At 58.4% G+C, this 22,890-nt stretch overlaps 1 protein-coding gene across 2 annotated transcripts; it reads right to left on the bottom strand.

The window, feature by feature from the left end:
- Positions 1-301: 301 nt before the first annotated feature.
- On the bottom strand, positions 302-22,243 carry LOC101341256 (aldehyde dehydrogenase family 3 member B1). 2 transcript variants are annotated; one of them, XM_004383647.3, is made up of 10 exons: positions 22,177-22,243; positions 16,721-16,883; positions 12,613-12,723; positions 12,345-12,465; positions 11,865-11,950; positions 11,248-11,329; positions 8,751-9,137; positions 7,901-8,067; positions 2,217-2,316; positions 302-760 (listed from the first exon to the last, which is right to left on the bottom strand). In XM_004383647.3, exons 2-10 carry the CDS (start codon positions 16,880-16,882, stop codon positions 570-572), a joined length of 1,407 nt encoding a protein of 468 aa, XP_004383704.1. In that variant the 5' UTR covers position 16,883; positions 22,177-22,243; the 3' UTR covers positions 302-569. The 2 variants fall into 2 exon arrangements, with proteins under 2 accessions (XP_004383704.1, XP_023593921.1); XM_023738153.1 differs by having other exon boundaries at positions 22,135-22,226.
- Between the last annotated feature and the right edge of the window lie 647 nt (positions 22,244-22,890).

The following is a 22,890-nucleotide window of genomic DNA, read 5'->3' on the forward strand; positions in this document are numbered from 1 at the left end:
GCCCAGAGCCTGCCACATGGGGAAGGGGAGCAAGAGAGGAAAACGTTCGTTGCTCCCAAGAGGCTGGCTGAAGGGAGGCTGACTTAACCTTGTTAGGTGACCTGGCTGGAGAAAAGAGGGAGCAGCCTTACCCGCCCAAACAAGGAAAGACAGGACGCCTGGATCTCCAGGCAGCAGCTCGTCTTTATTAAGCCTTAAGCTGCCCCCAAATTTAATCCTCCTAACAATCTCAGGTGGTAATGATTGTTAATCACGTCCACCGTACAGATAGGGAAACCGAGGCTCAGAGACGACAGCCGCAGTGGTTCCATGGTGCAGCCTGGACCAGGTCCCAGGGCCCTTCTGCTGAACCCGGACCCCGGGAAAGCAAGTGTCTGTCTGCTTTCTTCTGCCAGGACCCGGTGGCCAGCGTGGGGGGAGGGTGACGGGTTACCGAGTTGGAGGGCAGCTGGGTAGGAGGCAGCCCTGCCCTTGGCAGAGTACATCCTCCTCCTGGCCCCTGGACTCTAGGCCCGTCTCCACCAGCCACGGGACCCAGACGTGCACCTGGGCACCCTCGCCGAGGCAGCTCAGAGCAGGGTGCAGCTGCAGCTGCGGGTCTCCATGGCCGCCAGCAGCAACCTCTGGTTGCGTGGCGAGTAGGGCGGGTAGCGGATGGCATAGATCTTCTCCATCCCGGGGGCGTGCAGCAGGCAGGCGCGGTGGTGGGAGAAGGTGTCGAAGGAGAACTTGCCGTGGTACCTGCCCATCCCGCTGGCACCTGCCCGGGGCACGGGACGTGGTGTCAGGCCCTCAGTGGGCTCTGCCAGTCACCCACGGCATGCCCCAGGCGGGTGACTCCACCCCTCCCACGTCGGTTTCCCCTCTGTGCACAGGGCGTCCTGAGATGCCAAGGGCCCCAGGTGCTGGGCAGGACTGGCAGATGGGCCCAGGGCTCAGGCTCAGGGCCAGTCTGCCCGGATTGAATCCCACCTCTGCCTCACACTAGCCGTATCACCTGGGGCAAGCGACTTTGCCTCTGTGTGCCTCAGTTTCCTCCTCTGTGACCTGGGGTGACAGTGGCACCCACTTCCTAGGGGTGTGGTGAGGACTGAGCAGGGCCAGACCTGTGCACACAGCAGGCGCTGTGTTGTGAGCGCTCCTCAGTGCCTGCGTGGGGCTGGGGGTCAAGGGGAGGGAGGGCTTCCCAGAGCCAGTGAGGCTGGGGGATGAGGATTAGCCGGGTGAAGAAGTAGAGGCTAGAGGGACCCAGGCGTGCGTGGTAGGCACTGGAGCTACTTCTGTGTGATGGGGTAGCAGGTGGGTGGGTAGGGTGGGAGAGGAACCCAGGCTGGCCTCAGGAAGCTGAGTCTGGGCCTTAGACCTGCCCCTGAGGGGCCTGGGAGCCAGGGCAGGTTTCCTGAGGGGAGAAGCAGGATCGGATTTGCCCCCAGGCAGACCCCCTGGCCTGAGGAGGAGGGGGTGGGATGGGCAGGGCTGGGACTGGACCCCAGTGAGGCTAGGGTGGGCAGTGGGGCTCCCGGGGCCCTTTCCCCCCGGCAGTTGGGGCAGCAGGGGCAGCTGCAGTGCCCAGCCCAGCCCTGTGCCTGCTGTGGGCCCCCGTGGCACTGGCCGCTCTCCAGGGAGGGTCCAGGCCACACGGGGCGGCCTGCGGGCCCTGCTGGTGGTTTCCTCAGGTGCTGAGTGTGGCCAGGTGGCCAGGACCATTTTACTGAGGAGGAGGTTAGCTCAGAGGAGATTTGACAGCCCAGACCACACAGCCCATCGGGCTGTTGCTGGGAGGAGCCCGGGGTTACCTTTGCAGCTGTGTCAGGGGCTGCCCTGGGGGAGAGGTCCCCACTCAGCGGCCTCCCTCAGGGCGGGGGCCGCAGCTTCGGCTTCAGTGGTCTGAGACCCAGGGTTGCCTGAGGAAGGGGGCGGATGGGCTGCCAACGGCCCCACAGTGGGAAATCGACAAGTACCAGCTCAGTGTGGGCTGTGTGGTCACACTCGTAAGAAAACAACTATAAAACCTAAATTGTGTTTCTGCGCGTCCGTCTAGGTACGTAACTGCACAGAGGGCTCTGGAAGGTTCTGCTCCAGACTTGGGGAGAGAAGCAGGAGGGGCCTCGTCACTCGCTGTTCCTCGACCCTGAGGTAGCCTGTGTCTTCAAGCAATGCTACTGCAGATAAAGGGTCGATGGTACCAGGAAGGGCAGTGGCTGTGCGGCACCTACCCACTCCTCCGAAGGGCAGGGTGGTGAGCGTCACGTGCATGAAGCCGTCGTTCCCGCAGAAGCCCCCGCTGCTGGTGCCCGCCAGCACCCGCTTGATCACCTGGGGGAGAAGAAGCAGTGAGGCCTGTGAGGTTGCCTCGTGGCCCCCGATGAGGTTGCTGAGGCCATGCTGACACCCTAGGCCCGGGGCCTGCTCCAGGGTGAACCTAGTTACACTGATCTTGTCTCAAAGGAATTGAGGCCCCCCACCACCACCCTCAGTGGAGTGGGTGTGCTTACATAGCAGCCTGTCCCCGAGCCCTGCACTTGGACATGTTCCCTGAGCATCTGCCCGTGTGGGGTCCAACTCCTGCCCCGAGGGCCGTGGGAGCCCAGCAGTCGCCTTGGGACTCTGGAGCAGTGACAGCCGTGTGGTGCCAGGTCGTCAGGGAGGGGCCCCATGGGAGGGACAAGTTTGTCGAGTCTCCAGGGAGGGGCAGGATTCATTCAGGCAAAGAGGAGAGGAGAGAGGAGAGGGTATCCCAGGCACAGCCAGTGACGTGTGCAGAGGCAGGGGTGAGCAGAGGAGGCCACACGTGGGGGTCTGGAGAAGCATCAGGACCAAGCTTGAGAGCAGCTGGGGCCTTGTGTGATGTTCTGCCAGCAGTGGGGACCCCCCAGCACAATGTTCGGGCGCGATGATGTGGTCAGATTTGTGTTTTAGGAACACAGACTTGGCCCTTGCTTGACTGAACGGAGGACCTTCCTCTTCAATCCACAGGTTGATCCGGAGGATGAAGGGAAAAAAAGATCAGTAGATGATAAATGGGGCCCCTGGGCGGTGCCAACACTTAACACACTTAGCTGCTAATCAGAAGGTTGGAAGGCACCTCGGAAGAAAGGCCTGGTGATCTGCTTCTGAAAAATAAGCCATTGAAAACCCCGCGGAGCACATTGCTACTCTGATACACATGGGGTGGCCATGAGTCGGAATCGACTCAGTGGCGACTGGTTTAGACAATAAATACACAAACTCCACTGGGTTTAGTACAATTGGTGTGAACCTCAGAGAGTGGTGGGACCAGAGCCTTTCTAACGGGGGCAGAGCAGAAGCCCACCCATGGTTTCGAACCCCACTGAACCACAGGTAGACCCACAGGAACAACAACTGCAAAAGATGGATTAGAAAACATCGGAGCGCTTCACACCTAGCAAGGATGGGAAACACTGAGACTCGTGTTTTAGGCGCACGCGCACGCCCGTGTGTGTGTGTGTGTGTGTGTGTGTGTGTGTGTGTGTGTGTACTGGGACCAGGGCTGACAGTCAGAAAAATTTAAAGGCCAGTGTGCCAGATGATCCTGCTTCCAAAAAAACCTGTGTAGAGTTTTCTAAAATTAAAACTATCCAGACCAACCTGGGCTCCTCGGAGAAATGGCTGATTCTAGGACCGGGGCAGGGCAAATATTACACAAGATAAGCCTGCAGGACCTTGTAGAGTCAGAAAGGAACGAAGTGGCCAGAAAACAGAAGGACAGGTGTGTCAAAGGGACGCAGGAACTGACCTCGAAGAGCTCCCAGTGGCCAGAGCTGGAACAATTTCAGCAAAAAATAACGTAGTATTGGATTGTTGTCATTAGGTGCCCTTGAGTTGGTTCTGACTCATAGGGACCCCCGTGCACAACAGAACAAAACACTGTCTGGCCCTGCGCCATCCTCACAATTGTTGTGCTGGAGCCCATTGGTGCAGTTACTGTGTCAATCCATTTCGTTGAGGGTCTTCCTCTTTTTCGATGACCTTCTACTTTACCAAGCAGGATGTCCTTCTCCAGGGACTGGTCCCTCCTGATAACATGTCCGAAGTATGTGAGACGTAGTCTTGCCAACCTTGCTTCTAAGGAGCACTCTGGCTGTACTTCTTCCAAAACAGATTTGTTCATTCTTCTGGCAGTCCATGGTATATTCAATATTCTTCGCCAGCACCATTATTCAAAGGCATCAATTCTTGGGTCTTCCTTATTCATTGTCCAGCTTTCACATGCATATGAGGCGATTGAAAACACCATGTCTTGGGTTAGGTGCACCTTAGTCCTTAAAGTGACATTTTTGCTTTTTAACACTTTAGAGAGGTCTTTTGCAGCAGATCTGCCCAATGCAATACGTTGTTTGATTTCTTGACTGCTGCATCCATGGGTGTTGATTGTGGATCCAAGTAAAGTGAAATCCTTGACAACTTCAATCTTTTCTCCATTTATCGTGATGTTGCTTATTGGTCCAGTTGTGAGGATTTTTGTTTTCTTTATGTGGAGGTATAATCCATACTGAAGGCTGTGGTCTTTGATCTTCATCAGGAAGTGCTTCAAGTCCTCTTTGCTTTCAGCAAGCAAGGTTGTGTCATCAGCATAACACAGGTTGTTAATGAGTTTTCCTCCCATCCTGATGCCCCATTATTCTTCATATAGTCCAGCTTCTCGGATTATTTGCTCAGCACTCAGATTGAATAGGTATGGTGAAAGGATACAACCCTGACACACACCTTTCCTGACTTTAAACCATGCAGTATCCCCTCCCCTTGTTCTGTTCAAACGACTGCCTTTTGATCTATGTACAGGTTCCTCATGAGCACAATTAGGTGTTCTGGAATTCCCATTCTTTGCAATGTTATCCATAATTTGGTATGATCCACACAGTCGAATGTCTTTGCATAATCAATAAAACATAGATAAACTTCTTTCTGGTATTCTCTGCTTCCAGCCAGGACCCATCAGATATCAGCAATGATTTCCTTGTTTCCACGTCCTCTTCTGAATCTGGCTTGAATTTCTGGCGGTTCCCTGTTGATGTACTGCTGCAGCCATTTTTGAATAACCTTCAGCAAAATTTTACTTGTGTGTGATATTAATGATATTGTTTGATAATTTCTGCATTCGGTTGGAATTAGAACCCATAAAATAAACATACAGGAATCCACACTGATATGAATGAATGATTGCAAAGACAAAGCTTTCTTACAGAATTCCAAATAATAGCTGCAGATGTTCTGCCCTCCAGGAGGTGGCGCTTAATTAAAACCCCTCCCATTGAGGGTGGCCTCGACTTACCCACTTTGCAATGGGAACACGTGCAAACACCACTTTAACCACATGTCGAAGGTGAACATCGCCCTTGGTGTGTGGATGTCATGTACCCTGATGTGACGTTAAGAGGCGGGCCTTTCACCTCTGTGGTATTGTTTCCAAAGACCCATTTTCCCTATTTAGTCATGAGGAAAACAACAGACAATCGGAGATGGGAGACTCCCTACAGGAGACCTGGCCAGTCCTCCAGACTGTCAAGGTCATGAAGAACAAGGGAAGGCGGAGAAACTGTCCCAGATCTGAGGAGACTGGGGGAGACGTGACGGCTAAACGGAATGGGCACTCTGGATTGGATACTGGAACAGAACGGGGACGTTAATGGAAAAACAAGCAGAATCCCAACGAAGTGGGAGTTTAGTAAATGGCCATGTGCCAGCGTCAGTTTCTTAGTTTTGGCAAATGCGCTAAGGTTATGTTCCGTTGTCATTGCCAGTGAGTCAATTCTGACTCATAGCGACCCTATAGGACAGAACAGAACCGCCCCATAGGGTTTCCAGGGCTGTAATCTCTACAGAAGCAGACTGCTACATCTTTCTTCCTTGGAACGGCTGGTGGGTTTGAACTGCTGACCTTTCGGTTAGCAGCTGAGCGCTTAACCACTGCTGCCACCAGGGCTCCCTCTAAGGTTATGTAGGACCTTTAAATGGGGAGGCTGGGTGAGTGGTACATGGCAGCTCTTTGCACTATCTTTGTGAATTTTTTGTAAATCTAAAATTATTCCAAAATAAAAAGTTTATTTAAAAAACATCGTCCAGCAAATATTCACTCGGCCGCTAACCAAAAGACTGGCTATTCGAACCCACCCAGTGGCTCGCTCTACTCTGTCAGACGGGGTTGCTATGAGTCGGAATCAACTCTACGGTACCCAGCTACACCAGCAACCACCGCAGGATGAACTCCTAGAACAGGCAAGTGTACAGAGATCCGAGCTGATTAGTGGTTACCGGGGGTGGGTGGGAGGAAGGGGAAAGGAAGACACACGCTTAGGGGACACTGAGCTTCTGCTGAGGGTGGTGGAAAAATTTGAGAATGGTAAATGGTGATGGCTGAACATGATGTCAGTGAACTGCACACGGGAAGGTTGTAGAAATGGCACATGTTTTGTTACCTATATATTTACCACAATAACAGTAAAAAGGAGTTAAAAAATCATCATCCAGGTGGTTGCCAGAGGCTGTGGGGTAGGGAGAATATTCTGGAACTAGATAGCAATGAGGACTTGAAGCACTTATTGATGAAGATCAAAGACCGCAGCCTTCAGTATGGTTTATACCTCAACATAAAGAAAACAAAAATCCTCACAACTGGACCGATAAGCACCATCATGATAAATGGAGAAAAGATTGAAGTTGTCAAGGATTTCATTTTACTTGGATCCACAATCAACACTCACGGAAGCAGCAGTCAAGAAATCAAACGACGCATTGCATTGGGCAAATCTGCTGCAAAAGACCTCTCCAAAGTGTTAAAAAGCAAAAATGTCACTTTAAGGACTAAGATGCACCTGACCTAAGCCATGGTGTTTTCAATTGCCTCCTATGCATGCAAAAGCTGGGCGACAGAAGAAGAATTGACGCCTTTGAGTTATGGTGTTGATGGAGAATATTGGATATGCCATGGACTGCCAGAAGAATGAACGAATCTGTCTTGGAAGAAGTACAGCCAGAGTGCTCCTTAGAAGCAAGGATGGCGAGACTTTGTCTCACATACTTCGGACATGTTATCGGGAGGGACCAGTCCCTGAGAAGGACGTCATGCTTGGTAAAGTAGAAAGTCATCGAAAGAGAGGAAGACCCTCAACGAGATGGATTGACACAGTGGCCGCAACAATGGGCTCAAGCATAACAAGGATTGTGAGGATGGCGCAGGACCGGGCAGCGTTTAACTTTCTGTTGTACGTGGCGTCGCTAAGAATCGGAACTGACTCGGTGGCACCTAACAACAACAGACAGATGCCACCAAACTGTTCTCTTTAAAATGATTGGTTTTATGCGAATTTCATCTCAATAAAACAAACAAAAAAAGAGCTGGAAGAGGAGACAGGAGGATCGTTGGTGCCTCTAGGTGCACCCTGGGTTCCCAGCCTGCCGCCCACCCATGGGGGCTGGAGCAGGGTGGATGCCAGAGGGGCGGAGACAGATGGGGGCCGAGCTCACTCGCCTGGCTGTCTGGTCGTGCACCCCTGTTGTGGTCGGTCAGCAGCACACAGTGTGGGCCTTCCCTGAACCAGGCACCGAGGAGGGGACGCTGTGGCCACCAGGGAGGTGTGTGAGGAAGAGGGGCCAGGGCTGGCCTCAAGGGGACCCTGGACCTGGAGAAGCTGCCACACCAAAGGCCCGAGGGAGCCTGGCCTAGACTTTCGGGGGGCTCGGGTGTTGGGCCGGCTGTTCCTGGGGGAGGGGCAGGGACAGAGCCAAGAGGGCCACCATCCCTGAATGCCTATGGCTGCCTCTAAGGGGCCAAATCTCACTGTCCTCCTGCCGGGCCTCTTGGTGCACTCTGGCCCCAGCGCCACCTCTGCTGGCACCACCCCCGGCCGCCCAGCCCTGCCCTGCCCCCCAGGAGCCACACCTGGCTGTTGTTGGAGAAGGCGTACAGCGTCAGGGGCTTCTCGCGCCGGGTGATGAAGTCCACGGCCTCGTCCAGGCCCCTCACGTTCACGATGGGCAGGATGGGCCCGAAGATCTCCTCCTGCATCACCGGCTCCGTCTCCTGCACGTCCACCAGCACCGTGGGGGCTGCGGCACAGGGCGCGCTCAGCGCAGGCCGGAGACCCCACCCACTGCGGTACCCAGGAGGCCGAGGGTCACAGGTCCCAGGGCTCCAGGCCGAGGGGTGCTCCAGGGAGGAGTGGTGACTGGGAGGGCTCCCAGGCCAGCCCCAGCCGGGGTCGTCCAGTCCTGGGGAGACGGACTCTTGGTGACAGTGTCAGTGTTGGCAGCACCGGGGGGGAGGGGGGAGGGGGCCGCAAAGCCAGGGTGCCTAGGGCTGGGTCGGCCCTGCCACCCAGAGCAGCAGGTGCTAAGGGCGGTGTCAGGTCAGGACTGGGGGGATGGGCACACTGGCATTGGGGAATCTCAGTGCTGAGGCCGAGGGAGCCCCAGGCCTGACATTTCTGGGTGACGCGTGGCCGGCTTGGAGCCCTCTGGTGCAGAAGGGCCTCGGCGTCCAGAGCCTGTGCCCCCGTGTCCCTCTGTGTCCTCCAGCACCAGCCCTTGTCCCCTCCTGTGCCCCCCTTTGACTCCTGAGCCACCCTGTGACCTTGTGCCCTCCTTGCTCCCCCTGCAACCCTGTCTCCCCCTGTGCCCCCTGCACCACCCTGTACCCCCTGCACCACCCTGCATTCCCTTTCCCCCTGCACCCCCTTTCCCCCTGCACCCCTTTTCCCCCTGTACCCCCAGCCCCCGCCGGCAGGACTCACCGATGTAACGCTCGCTCTCGTCACTCTGGCCGCCGATGGCCACACGCCCACAGCCCAGCAGGCCCTGCAGCCGCCGGAACTGCTTCTCCCCGATGATGCGGCCCAGGTCCGGGGAACTTTTGGGGTCCTCGCCATAGAAGCGGGTGATGGCGCTCTGCATGGCGGGCAGCAGCCGCTCCTGCGTCTCGCGGCTGCACAGGACGTAGTCGGGGGCCACGCAGGTCTGGCCGGTGTTGAAGCAGCGGAACCAGACCACGCGGTTGGCCACGGTCTGCGGGTCACAGTCATCGTCCACGTAGCAGGGGTTCTTGCCCCCCAGCTCCAGCGTGACAGGAGTCAGGTGCTTGGCTGCGGCAGCCATGACGATCTTGCCCACGCGGGGGCTTCCTGGGGACAGAAAGGAACCGGAGTGGCCCTTCACCAGCCAGAGCAGGCAGAGGCCACGGCCTGGGGCTGGGCCCTGAAGGGGTGTCCCTCCCCTCTGAGCCCATCTGGCAGGTGGTTGAGCCAGGTCAGCCAGCCCCCACCTGCCTTTCCTTGACAGTCACTGGTAGGTGCTCAAATCCCAGCCTGCCCCCGTCTCACCCAGGACCCTGTTCATCTCTCCCCGAGACCAACCCCTAATGAACCCGAGTCTATGAAAACTCAGCAGCAGGTCAGGCCCGCAGCCCCCTCCCGGAAGCTGCCTGAGGTCCTTCTTCTTAGAGCCCCTCAGCTCCTAGCCCATCTCTCTGCCTCACATCCTAGGCTGCCCCCGCAGGTGACTCCTTCTAAAACCCTGCACTGCGCCCGCACCCCTCTTCATTCTCCTCTAGAACTTTCAGTGGCTCCCTATCACCCAAGGCTGGAGTTCAGCTCTTAGCCTGGCCAACGTGTGGGTCCCTCCTCTCTCTGATTGGAACCTGGGGGCCCTGCCACCATGACCACCCATCCCTCCCTCCCCTTGCAGGCCCCCCACTCTAAGCAGACTCGCCCGAGCTGAGCCAATCCAGGCCCCGGCCCTACAGAGGCTTGTCCTCCCCTCTCTCCCTGACTCCCAGGGCCTGGTCACCTCTGTTCTCACCGCCTGTTCCCCCACCGCACTCGCTCCCCTCGGGGCCGGCAGTTCTTCCCCAGTGGCCTCTGGCCTCTTTTCAGTGAAATCTTCTGAGCCCGGGTCAGTCCTGCTACCCTGCCCCATCCGCGAGGTGGCGGCACTTGGCACCTTCTGACATGCCCGATCACCTCTCAGAATACCCCTGCTTACTGCTGTCTCCCTCATCACAGTGTGAGCTCCACTCAGGCAGGAAGTTGGTCTTTCTGGTCCCCGCTTTATCCCAGGGCCCCAACAGTGCCTGGATACAATCCACACTCTCAGCAAACATTCACGGAGTGAGTGAATGAGTGAATGAGTGAATAAATGAATGAGTAAGTGAGTAAATGAATGAGTGAATGAGTGGAAGCTCCCAAGGGCCAAGCACTGATAAAGACCTTCGTACATTATTTCATTTGTCCACCAGGCAGACTTGTATCTCAGGGATTACCCCGTTTTACAGATGAGAAAACTGAGGCCTGGAGGAGTCCAGGGAGGGCTGGCAGAGCAGGCTGTGGTGGGGTCAGGCAGCCTCTGCGTAAGCTGGCCGGGCAGGGAGCCTGGCCTGGAAGCTGGCTTCCCGGGGTCTTGCCTTCTCTGGGTGGGTGACGAGCCCACCTCAAGCTGCAGGGAGTGGTGGGGGGGGGCAGGCCGGGGTCCCTCCAGGAATCTGCGTGGGGTTGGCCCTTTCCCAAATGCTGAGGACCCCACCCCTCTGCCCCCACGGTCAAGCCAAGGGAGGCAGGCTCATGCCTAGGAAGAGGAAGGCAGTGGGCGCTGCCCCCCGCTGCGATGGGGCCCAGGCGTGCCCACCTCTGTCTTCTCTCCCCCAGGACCTCCTGCCTCCTTGGCCCCACCACCTCTTCTAGAATCTCTGTCCTGGCCGCCGGAAGCCAGGAGGCATCTGGCCAGTGGGGACATGCCAGGGTGATGGTAGGTGGCTGCTGGGACCCATCCAACTCTCAAGCGCTCCCCAGGGCCTGGTGCAAACCCAGGCTGCCCCACCCCACCAGCGGGCGGCATGGGCAGGACCCTGCATGCCTTCGTCCCCCCCCGAGCTTCCGCCCCTCGTGTTGGCAACCTGCAGGAGGGCTGGGGGCAGCGGGGCCGCAGCCTAAGTGCCTGGACAGCAGGCCCAGCGAGAGTCATGGGGATTCTGGAATTGTGGTGGGTGGGGCCGGGCCAGTGGCTAGAACGAGGCCCTTCCTGGGGGCTCTGAGGCGTCTCCCCAGCCTGCTTGTGGAGCCCCGAGGCACCTGCTCTGCACGGCCTGGCCTGGGTCTGCATCCTCTTTCAGGTTTGGGGACAAGACCCCTGAGGGTGGGGCTGGACTCAGGCCTCCACCTTCCTGTCCCACCCCCGTCACCCCCGGCCTCTCCCTGGCCATCTGCCTCCTGCATGGCCGGCCGCAGCAGCACCCCTCACCTGTGAAGAAGATGTAGTCGAACTTGTTCTCCAGGAGCTGCTGCGTCTCCTCGGGCCCGCCCAGCACCACGGCAAAGCAGCTCTGCAAGGGGCAGCAAAGGCTTCTCTGGGACCCCCAGCTAGAGAGCCCTGAGACCACCCCGGCCTGGCCTGGCCTCCATTCCCCCTTGCCTGCCCGGACCCAGAGCTGCCAGGGCTCTAGGTGGGCCGGGTATGGATGGGGTGGGCAGTGGGGACCTCCCCAAGGCTGCCGGGCAGGGACGGTAGGGACAGTCCCAGCAGGCTGGGGCTAGCTGGAGGGCTGAGGCCCGGGCCAGCAGAACTGACCAAAAGACACGGGCCCGGTGTTGAGGAGCTGGGGGACCCTGGGGACAGGCTGCCCTGGCCCACTCATCAGAGTGCACCTGTGATCACCCCACACTGACTTAGTCAGAGGGAAACTGAGGCTGACAGGGCAGGGGCTTGGCCAAGGCTGCATAGCTCGGAAGAGGCGGAACTGAGCTTGGAATAGGTCTGACCCACAGGCTACTCCGCTTCCCTGCCAGCATCTGTCCCTGCCTGACCCCTGTGGGGTAGGGGCTGCCCTGTGCCTCTGCTCTGCCCATGGCCCTGCTCACCTGGTCCAGGTATCGGGGCAGCACCTCGGCCAGGACCCTCTCCATGTTCTTGCTTATCTCTGAGGGCTTCAGCACCACGCAGTTGCCTGCAGGTACAGGCGGGCAGGACAGGGGAGGGATGTGGGCCCCCCTGGGACCCTCGAACATCAGCATGGGGAGCAGGGAGCGGAAGGGTGTAGGCCCCCTCCTGGGACCCTTATGCCACTTCATTCAGGCCTGACACCTGCAGGGAGGCGCCTCACCCCAGCTCACATGAGAATCATCATTCAGGCTTGACACCTGCAGGCAGGCGCCAGCCTCACCCCAGCTCAGATGAAGAAGCTGGTCCAGAGGGGTAAAGTGGCCAGCCCAAGGCCACACAGCCTGCGGGTGGTGTCCAGGCTTCTCTGCCACCTGGTGCCAGCACCCTCTTCTCACTGGCCCCGTGGGCAGCCAAGGCCATGGCGGGGGGGGGGGGGGGAGGGGAGGCCCACGGCTCACCTGCAGCGAGGGCGCCCACCAGGGGCACCAGGGTCAGGTTCAGGGGGTAGTTCCAGGGGGCGATGATGAGGACCAGGCCGAAGGGCTCCTTCCGGATGAAGGCCGAATCCAGCTGTGTGGCCTGGGCCGGGGTCAGGGGAGACGGTGGTGAGCAGTGAGGAGCCTAAGACCCCGCCTCCCAGGCCCCCCACCGCCCCGCACAGAGAGGCCCAGTGGGGAGCAAATGGTCCCCAACTCCCCTGCCCGCCAGCCCGCCCGGCTCACTCACCAGGTTTCTGGGCACTTTCTCGTCCTTCATCCAGGCCCGCAGGTTCTTGAGGGCCAGGTTAACCTCGCCCTGGCTCATTCTGATTTCGGATACCTCCGACTCAAAGGCTGACTGTGGGCAGGGACAGGGCAGTGGGCGGGAGCCCTGGGGAGGGGCTGCCGGCCCTTGGGGATGCGGCCCCTCCAGGCAAGGCGGCTCCTATCACTCGCTCATTCACACCAAGTTCTGTTTTCACACGCGTTCACTGAGTGCCCCCTGTGCGCAGGCGCTGCATGTGAGGCTAAAACCCACGGAAACACCCGCCGTGCGGAGGTGACCTTAGGGGGCGGCCTGTCAGCACGACGATGAGAAAGTCTAGGGTTGTGCTGGGACGGAGAAGTGCTACAGAAGCATGACACAGGGTGAGGGCGTAGAGATCGCCAGATTGTGTGTGTGTGAGCGTACGCACGAGCACTGCCTGAGTGTGTGTGAGCGTGCAAGTGTGCATGAGTGTGCATAGGTGTGTGAGTGCAGGAGTGGGCATGAGTGTGAATGTGAGCGTGGATGACTGTACGTAGGTGTGCACGCCCTTGCACAAGTGTGTGTGCATGAATGAGTATGTGAGCGGTGCCTGGGAGTGTGAGTTGGTGCGTGAATGTGCATGTGTGTGACTGGATTGTGAGTGAATGCATGAGTACGTGAGCACGCGTGTGCACGAGTGTGCGTGCATGTGTGAGTGTGTGAGTGTGCATACGTGTGTGACTGCATGAGTGTGTACATGACGCGGGCGTACATGAATGTGCAGTGTGAATGTGCGTACGTGAGTGTGAGTGGATGTGTGTGAGTGCACAGGAGCGTGTGTGTGTGCTCTATTTTATACAAGATGGTCGGTGTGGGCCTCTGGGGTGAGGGGACATTTGAGCAGAGATGTGAAGAAAGGAAGGGAGGGAGCCCGTGGACACCTGGAGGCAGAGCATTCCTAGCAGAGGGCACGGCTTGTGCAAAGGCCCTGAGGTGGGCGTGGGCTTGCTATGCTCCTGATTAGCAAGGAGAGGTGATGGAGCCAGGCGGCCAGGCAGAGCAGGGACAGGATGGGACTTCAGCTGTCACAGGACAGCCTGGGCACGGCTGTGTGCAGGGTGGTCTGCAGGGGGCACAGCATCGTTCTCACAGCCGGGGGCCAGGGATCACTGTCAGGTCTCCAGGGCAGGAGTGAGGACGGGGCAAAATCAATAGGGACATTGTTCTGCTCTCTGCCAGTGGCATGCCCTGCCCTACCCCAACCAGGGAGGAGTGACAGGCCAGTGGGCTGCAGGCAGCTGGAGACCAGTGCCCAGGAACATGGAGTGGCTGTCTTCCCGCCAGAGACACTGCCGCCACAGTGCAAGCTCCAGGTGTTGTGACCTAAGAGGAAGAAGCCACACACACCCAGGGCTTCTAGAAGCTGAGCCCGGTTCAAGCATACCTTCAGCTCCGTCTGAGTCCATAGTCCATGCTCTTGCCCAGGGAGCCGGGCGACCTGGCCACCATGCCTGGTAAGCCACCCCTGACACGGGCAAGGTTTGGGCAGGGTGTACAGGAAGGTCTGGGCCCAGCTGAACACCGCAACTTGGGGAGACTGGGCTATTTTGAGCCAGGTTCAAATCCTGGCTCTTCCTGGCTGTGTGCCCCAGGGCAGGACCCTGCCCTCTCTGAGCCTTACTGGGGGACGCTGGGCATGGTGGCCACCCTACCCGGAAGGGCTGTTGGGGTTAATGAGATACTGCATGGAGCTGCAGGGCAGATGCTGCCTGCTGCCAGAGGGAGGGATGAGATAGAATTTTCTGGGCTGCTGCTCCATTTGTGGGGCCCTGGGCTCCTGGGGCCTCGAGCACCCTGGGTTGGCAGGAGGCTCGTAACCCAGACAGGAGGGCGGGAGGAGAAATCTGAGCAGAAGGGAGAAGAGGGACAAGATAAACTGTTAAATCTGGTCCCAGGAGGAGGGCGGGCTGGCAGGTGGGAGGTGGCAGGGGCACAGGGGGCAGGGAGGGAGGACAGAGGGCATGCCCCCTACCCGGGCCCTGGCCAGGCACAGTGAAAGGGATACTCCCTTGCTTAGGGGAAAGCCCAGGAGAGGGTGGTCAAGGCCCTGGTTTTCATAAATGGGGAGAAAGATGGACCCCAGACACAGCAGAAAAAGGGGCTCGAGTCCCCCTGGCTTCCTAGTATACAGAAGGCCCAGGGCACGGTGAGAAGCAGGCAGCACCAGGAAGCCCACATCCTTGGGACAAGTCCTCACCACCAGCCTCTGCTGTCCCTGTGGAGCGGGGTGCCCGACACACGACCCCCCATGCTACAGCCTCATACTTCAGTGACCGTGCCTGGTCCACGGACGAGGTGCACACTTGGCTGGATCGAGTAGTCACAGCCCCCAGAGACGCTGTGAGCAGCCGCCTGGTTCTCAGACATCCTCGTCCCCATCACTCCTTGGGTGGAGCGGACAGGCCCTCCCACGGGCAGGGAGGGGGACCCGAGGGTCAGACAGCAGGCCCAGGGCAGCTGGGCACGATCCCAGGGTCAACGTGAAGTCTTGCACGTGGGCTTAGGAAGCCGCAGGCCCTTCCTAGAAAGTCTTGGGTTTGGGGTAAAGACAGGACTAATGTGAGCCAGTGGGTGACAGTTTGGCCCCCTGGAGCCAGGGGCTGACCAGCAGGGGCCATGCACCCCCAGCTCCTCGTGGAGGCTAAATATCAAATTAGGTGCTTACAGATGGCCGAGAGCCACAGGCCTGACCCTTGGACGGTTCTGGGTGGTGAGGTGCCGGTGGGGCATAAGGGGTGGCTCTGAACCCTGTGGACTGGAGACATGGACAGGGGACATTTTGTCCAGAGAAGAGGAGCTGGGGGCAGCCATGTGGGTGGGCCCTGCTGTCTGGGGGGTGGGGCACTGGCTACAAGGAAGTGAGTTTCTTGGGGGTCCACCATGGCTAGTGCTGGGGTTGGCGGGGCTGAACCTCCAGGTCCTGAGGGCTTGGCAGAGACCGTGACATCCACCTGCCCAAGTGAAGATGAAGTCTGCCACAGACTACAAGGCCCGCCTCCCCGGACCTCAGCTTTTGTATCTTTCTGCTCCAGCCACACTGGCCTCCTTGCTGCTCCTCAACCACAAACACACCAAACACCACCTGCCTCAGGGCCTTTGCACGTGCTTGCCCTCTACCGTTTTCCCCAACGTCCACGTGGCTCCCTCGCTTTCCTCCTTTATGTCTCTACTCAGATGCCACCTTCTCAAAGAGAGCTTCCCTGACTGGCACATACAAAGCAGCACCCCCATCCGGCCCCCTCTCTCCCCTTCCCACGGGGAGTGTCTCTCCATGGCACTTGCTACCATCCAACATGGTGTGTAATGACTTATTTACAGTAGTTCTCCTTTATCCAAGGTTTCCCTTCCTGGTTTCAGTTACGTGTGGCCAACCTCCATCCGAAACTGTTGGGTATGTAGTGTGATGAAATCTCACGCCATCCCACTCCGTCATTCACGTAAATTTTACCACAGTATACTGTTATAATTATTTGTTATTGTTGTTAATCTCTTACTGTGCCTAATTTATAAGTTAAACTTCATCATAGGTATGTATGTGTAAGACAAAATATAGCATATATAGGGTTCGGTACTATCCAAGGTTTCAGGCATCCACGGAGGTCTTGGAATGTATCCTCCGTGGATAAGGGGGGACTACTGTACTTCCCCAGAAGGTCAACTCCATGGGCACGGGAACTTTGTTTTATTCTCTGCTGTGTTCCCAGAGCCTAGAACAGTGTCTGGCACACAATAGGTGCTTGATAAATAGTTGTCGGACGGATGGATGGATGGATGGATGGATGGATGAATGATGGATGGATGGATGGATGATGGATGGATGGATGATGGATGGATGGATGGATGGAAGAAGGATGGATGGATGGATGGATGGATGGATGATGGATGGATGATGGATGGACAGATGCAGGTTTTGGCCTAGGGAAGAAGTGGGATGGATGGGCTTTAGTTCCCTTCATGAAGGATGCAGTTGTCCTAGCCCCCCTCCACCCTAGCTGTGGGGTGCACCCCCCACCCCCAGATCTCCACCCACCCACCCCACCTTGCCCACCTTGTGCAGATCCTGTGCCAAGGCGTCCTGCAGAAGCTGCTTGTTCTCCCGCAGGAAGCGGCCCAGGCCCTTCAGCTGCGTAGCCCGGAAGTCAGCTGCCTGCGTCTGCCCCGACCTGAAGGCCTCGCGCAGCCTCTGCAGTGTGTCTGCGAAGGGGTCCATCCTACCGGGTGGGAACAGCATGGGCTTCAGGGCCTCCCACCCTCCACAGGCCTCCAACTACCCTGGCACCTTGCCCTGTCTGCACGCACAGGGTTCCCGTGGGGGGCCCCATGAGGACCAAGGGCTGCCTGTGCTCCCCTAAAGACACCACCCACACATACATGGATCCCCACCACCACCGCACACAGACACTCATACACGCAATGACAGACCCAGCGGGCAGGAGGGGCAGGAGGACCCCGGGCTGCAGGGCGCTGTGGGACTGGGCGTGGGCTTGGGGGACATCTAGTTCACTGCCTGAAGGTGGGCAGGCAGGCATGGAGAAGTGAGCCCAAGCCATGGGGCTGACAGGTGCCCCAAGGACTCCCTTACGCCGCTCCGGTGTCCCTCTTGGAGATGGGGCGGCTGTCAGGCCTGAGCCCCAAGTAAGCAGGGGGCATCTGACCAGCAGAAGGAGGGGAAGAGGCTGCTCACCAACCCCCACTGCGCCACCACCTCCGTACATTCCAGACGCAGAATGCCCCGTCCTCCCTGCCCCCAGCTGGTGGCTGGGCTGGCTCAGAGTGACCCGGGCAGTGGCCTTCCCTCCCAGTGCCTCAGCTTCCCCAGCAGGCAGAGAAAGGATCACTCCAGCCTCCTAGCGGCAGTGTTAGGGAGGGGAGGTAGCGGTGGGGGCTGGGGAGCAGTCATGCCTCCATGCTGTCCCCAGCCAGGCCTGGCAGAGGGCAGGGGCCGCGATGTTCCCCAGGGCCTGCGTGTTTACCTGAGGCTCATCAGAAGAGCTCTGTGACGCACTCACTCCTCAGCCTGGTGCCAACGACCTGCCTGTGGGGCCCTTCCTCCTCCTTCTCTGACTCCCTTCCCTTCAGGTCTCAGCTCGATGTTGCCTCCTCCAGGCAGCCCACCCTGATTACTCCCCCCTACATACATACATACATACATACACACACACACGCGCACACACACACACACACACACACACTCATTCACAGTGACCCCTGCCCACTTGGCTTTGCCCCCACCACACCGGGTCACACCGTGTGATAAGTACCTGGTTACCTCTGTCTGGCCTCCCGCCCCCTCCCCGCTGCCCCTCCACTGGACTGGGAGGCAGCCCTGCTTTGCCTACTTAACTCTCCTTTAGGCCTTACCGCCCGGATTTCCTCATCTGTTTGCTGGCAATGATAGCACCCACCAGCCCACGGGCAGGGTGTTTGTCAGCAATGAAACCGCACCCTCCAGTCTGAGCCCAGCGCTCAGCATCAAGGTCCCAAGGCTGCAGCTGTCGCTGTTAAGTCTCCTTACTCTCTCGGGCCTGTTTTCTGGGGGGGTCTGCCGGGCTGGGGCCGAGCTCACCCCACAAGCCCCAGAAAGGGCAGAAGACGGACATTCTCAGAGCTCTGCCCGGGCACAGATCTCCCCTGGGGACCCTCCTGGAGAAAGGGGCGCTGGGCAGAGCAGACCCAGGACCCCAGAGCCAGTGTCTCTCAAGCCTCCATCCTAGGCTTGTCTCCTGACTCTGCCTCTTACTCTGTGTGTGACCCTGGACAAGTCACTCACCCTCTCTCTCGTCTATGGTTGTGAGGATTAAAAGATGCTGCATAAAGCATGTGGCATTGTGCCTAGTATATAATAGGTGCTCAATAAAGGCCAGCTGGAGGCAGTCATGGTTCAGTGGTAACATTCTTGCCTTCCATGCTGGGGACCCAGATTCGATTCCTGGCCAATGCTTCTCATGTGCAGCCACCACCCATCTGCCAGTGGAGGCTTTCGTGTTGCTAGGATACTGAATAGGTTTCCAGACTAAGACTAGGAAGAAAGGCCTGGCGATCCACTTCCAAAAATCAGGCAATGAAAACCCTATGGATCGCAACAGGCTGATCCACAACAGATCATGGGGATGACACAGGACCAGCCAGCATTTCGTTCCATTGTGCATGGGGTCACCATGAGTCGGGGGCGGACTCCATGGCAGCTAACAGCAAAGGCCAGCTGGGTATTCAACTAAGTTCCAAGTACTAACCAAATATTTATTCCCCCTTCCTTTCTCTGTCCTGTCATCACCCCCAGACTTCTGCTGATGGATGTGATGGCAAACCGCACCTGCCTCCCTCCCGCCCGCCAGGACTCCGTACTTTCACAAGATTCTCCAAAGAACCCACAAAAATGCAGGGCACATAACTGGACTTGTGGGCGAGGTGATGGGCAAGGGAGCTTTGCAGTGGGCAAGGGCCTGGACAGAACATTCCAGCAGCCCCTCCTGGCAACACTGAGGCCAGGCCACCCCAGCAGGGCCGTCCCAGGTCTGGCATTGTCCCCCTGTGAGCTGGTCACTCTGGAAGTCCCCAGGGAGTGCCCGTTCGGGGTGCGGAGGAGCTGGGCTCGACCCAGACCAGTGGAACAGCAAGGCCGCCTTCTTGCAGGATCAGGGTGACCTTGGGTCTATGTCCCCACAAGGAAGCTGAGCAGCCCTTGCAGACCCACAGATGAGGGCTGGACCAGGTCTGTCTGATGCTGCGTAAGTTTGTAAGGATCTTGGCTGATGTTTATCAAATGCCCACCCTGTGCCCACCCTGTGGGACCCCTTTCCCGGCAGCCAGCAAGAGGACCATCATTGTCCCCATTGAAGGAGATGGAGATTGAGGCACAGAGAGGTCAGGGGCTGGCCCGGACCCCCAGCTTCCTCACCCTGGAAACCCAGCCTGACCACAGCATACTCAGTCCCCTGGGGAGGGGCAGCCAGGGCCTGTCTGGGCATGTCAGTGGGGGCAGGGAGTGCCAGTGAGGGAGAAGTTGCCCTGTTTGTATTCCGCTCCCCTGGCCTCCATCTCTCACCATTCTGGCCAACCCCCACTGGGCTAGGCAGGGCTGCAGACCCATCCTTGCCTCCTTGGGCTGAGCCACTGGGCCCCAGTGGGCAGTGAGCCGAGGGGTCCCTGGGGTGCGGGCCCCCACGGCGGGCTGAGGCGGCCCAGCTTAACTCCCTGCTTAGCTGCATCTGTCCTGGACCTGGTGCTGCAGGGTGCAGGTGAATGGGGTGGGAGCTGCTAAATCATTTGATGGTGAAAGGTGGGCCTGTGGGCTGAGGAGGACCAGCTACTTCCCTTCAAGGCCATGGGCCTGGGGACACCTCTAACATAACAGGCACTGACTGTGCAGGTGCCGTGCCAATGTGGGGCTTGATGTGGGTGCAGGGTGGGTCCTAGCTCCATGCCCCTATTATAGCAAAGGAAGCTGAGGCCCAGGGGTGTCATGTGGAATCCAGGAGAGGGGAGAATGGGCCGACCCTCAGGCCTGCTGCCTCCAAAGCATCATGGGGCAATACCTGCTGCCCAAACCACTTCCTCCCCCGGGGCAGGGCCCTGCTGATGGGCACTCCAATGGTGCAGCTACCCCTGCACCTCTCCCAAGCCCACCTGCCAGCGGGAAAGCTCTGCCCGTTCACGCCTTCTTTCTGCCTCGGTTTCCTTGTCTACATTGTGGCCTTCCGAGAGCATCCACCAAGTATGGAGTCTGGAGCCCAGTCCCCTGGGTTTGAATACCAGCTCCTCTGTGTACAGGCTGGGAGACCCTGGGCAGGTTGCTTGGCCTCTCTGTGGCTCATTCTGCCCATCTGTAAAATGGGGGTGACACCTGTAGCCGAGAGCCCAGGTGGCACAGTGTTTAAGTGCTCGACTGCTAACCGAAAGATCAGTGGTTCGAACCCACCAGCAGCTCCACAGGAAAAAGATGTGGCAGTCTGCTTCCATAAAGATTACAGCCTTGGAAACCCTATGGGGCAGTTCTACTCTGTCCTCTAGGGTCACTACAAGTTGGAGTCAACTGGACAGCAATGGGTTTTGGTATGTGGGTACCTGTAGTTACCCCACAGCACTGTTGGGAGAATTCCAGTATGTTATTGTTTGGTGCCATCGGGTTGGTTCCGACTCACAGCCACCCCATGTACAACAGAACGAAACGCTGCCCGGTCCTGCACCATCCTCACAAGTGTTGTTATGCTTGAGCCCATCGTTGCAGCCACTGTGTCAGTCCATCTCGTTGAGGGTCTTCCTCTTTTTCGCTGGCCCTCTACTTTACCAAGCACGATCTCCTTCTCCAGGGACTGGTCCCTTCTGATAACATGTCCAAAGTACGTGAGACAAAGTCTCACCATCCTCGCTTCTAAGGAGCATTATGGCTGTACTTCTTCCAAGACAGATTCGTTCATTCTTCTGGCAGTCCATGGTATATTCGATATTCTTCCCCAACACCGTAATTCAAAAGCATCTATTCTTCTTTGGTCTTCCTTATTCATTGTTCAGCTTTCGCATCCATATGAGGCGATTGAAAATTCCAGCATAAAGCTGCCTAAAGTGCTGGGCACAAGGCCCGAGACAGCGTTTAAGTGCTCAGTGATGATGGCTCTAAGGAATCATTATCCGGGAGACCTCTGGGGTGGGAGTCCAGGGCGGGGGCAGCCTTGAGACAGCCTGGGTGCCAGGGGAGGTGAGGACATCACCCTGAGATCCAGGTGGGGGGCGCATGTGGAGCCAGAAGCGAACAGGGTGGTCTGAGAGCCTAGGGACCCCCCCCATCAGGGCTGCCAGAATATGGGGGCATCACTGGGCCAGACTCCAAGAACCCCACAGGCCCCGATCGTCCAGGATCTCCCACTGTAATCTCCCACCGTTCACCTGTGTTTGCATAGGTCTCCTGCAGCTCGAGGCAGCGGTCCCCTCGCCCATGGGGTCTGCGGGGTATGGGAACCAGTGCGGCCCACAGGCAGAGCCAAGCCCCTCTGATGATAATGTCTTGTGGAGCCAGACAGAGCAGGGCCACTGGTCCCTCCTTCCCTGGCAAAGTTCATCGACAAGAACGATTGTCTCTCAGACCCATTCGCTCTGGGGCCCCAGTCCCAGCGTTGGCAGCAGGTGGCCGAGAGCCATCTGCTGCCCCAGAGGGTGCTTGACCCATCCAGGGATGGGAGGCTCCACAGCTGGACCCCTCAGTTCCTTAAAGGAAGCCCAGTGACCCCAGGAAGACAAGGGCACGGCAGCCGGCTGGGGCAAAGCGACTGTGCTCCCAGGGACACCCGTGGCCCTCCTCGGCCCTCCCTCTCTAGCTCTCTTCACTCAGCCAAAGGGAAGTCCCTCCCTCCCTCCCCTTTCTCCTCGAGCTCTGCCAGGACAAGGCGGGTCTGTGTGTGCAGCTGCCAACGGCCTGGACCGCCCAGAAGGCCCAGCCTGCCGGGGTCCCTGGCTCCGACCACTCACCCACCATGGCGCCGTAACCCCAGCCTCTCCAGGATGCCGTACCTAAGCCTCGCCAAATTGCCTTTCCTCCTGGCCGCCCTGCTCTGCCCAGCTGCCTGGCTGTTATGAAATGGCCCGGCTGGGCCGGCCCCTGGGGCGGGGCTGCCCTGGTCCCGTGCCTGACCGTGGCTCTGGGCTGGCTGGAGTCTGAAGGCCAAGATTTCACCATCGCCTCCCTCGGGGGCTTTCAGATCCTCTCTTGCCACTAGAGCCCCCCAGAGAAGGAGCTGGTGGCCCAGAGAAGGCTGGCACCGGGCCAGGGCCACACGGCAGGTCTCCGGGAGCTGAGCTGAGTGGCACAGCCTGGGGAGGAGGATCCACGACAGCGGCCTGGAGATCCCAGTGTGTGGGGGGGGTGGGGAGGGGAGGCTCGGGAGCCTGGAGTGGGAGGCCTTGCTTCCCCCACCCTAACTCCTCTTTGAGGTCTTCCCTCTGAGCCTCAATTTGCCCATCTGCAGAAAGAAGAGGTCAGACCCAAAGATGGCTGCAGTCTGAAATTCAGCCTCAGGAACCGTGCCTGCTGCCTGCCTGTTTCCCACCCTCCACACATCTGCATCATCACCACCACCCTGGACCTGTCATCCACACCACCATCCCACCCACCACCCCGCTCCCAGGGCCTGTCACCATCACCACCGTCCCACCCACCACCCCACTCATGGGACCATCACCATTACCACCATCCCACCTACCACCTCACTCACAGAGCCCGTCACC

The sequence above is a fragment of the Trichechus manatus genome, unplaced genomic scaffold (assembly GCF_000243295.1).
Source record: "Trichechus manatus latirostris isolate Lorelei unplaced genomic scaffold, TriManLat1.0 scaffold00113, whole genome shotgun sequence".
Taxonomy (NCBI): Eukaryota; Metazoa; Chordata; class Mammalia; order Sirenia; family Trichechidae; genus Trichechus; species Trichechus manatus.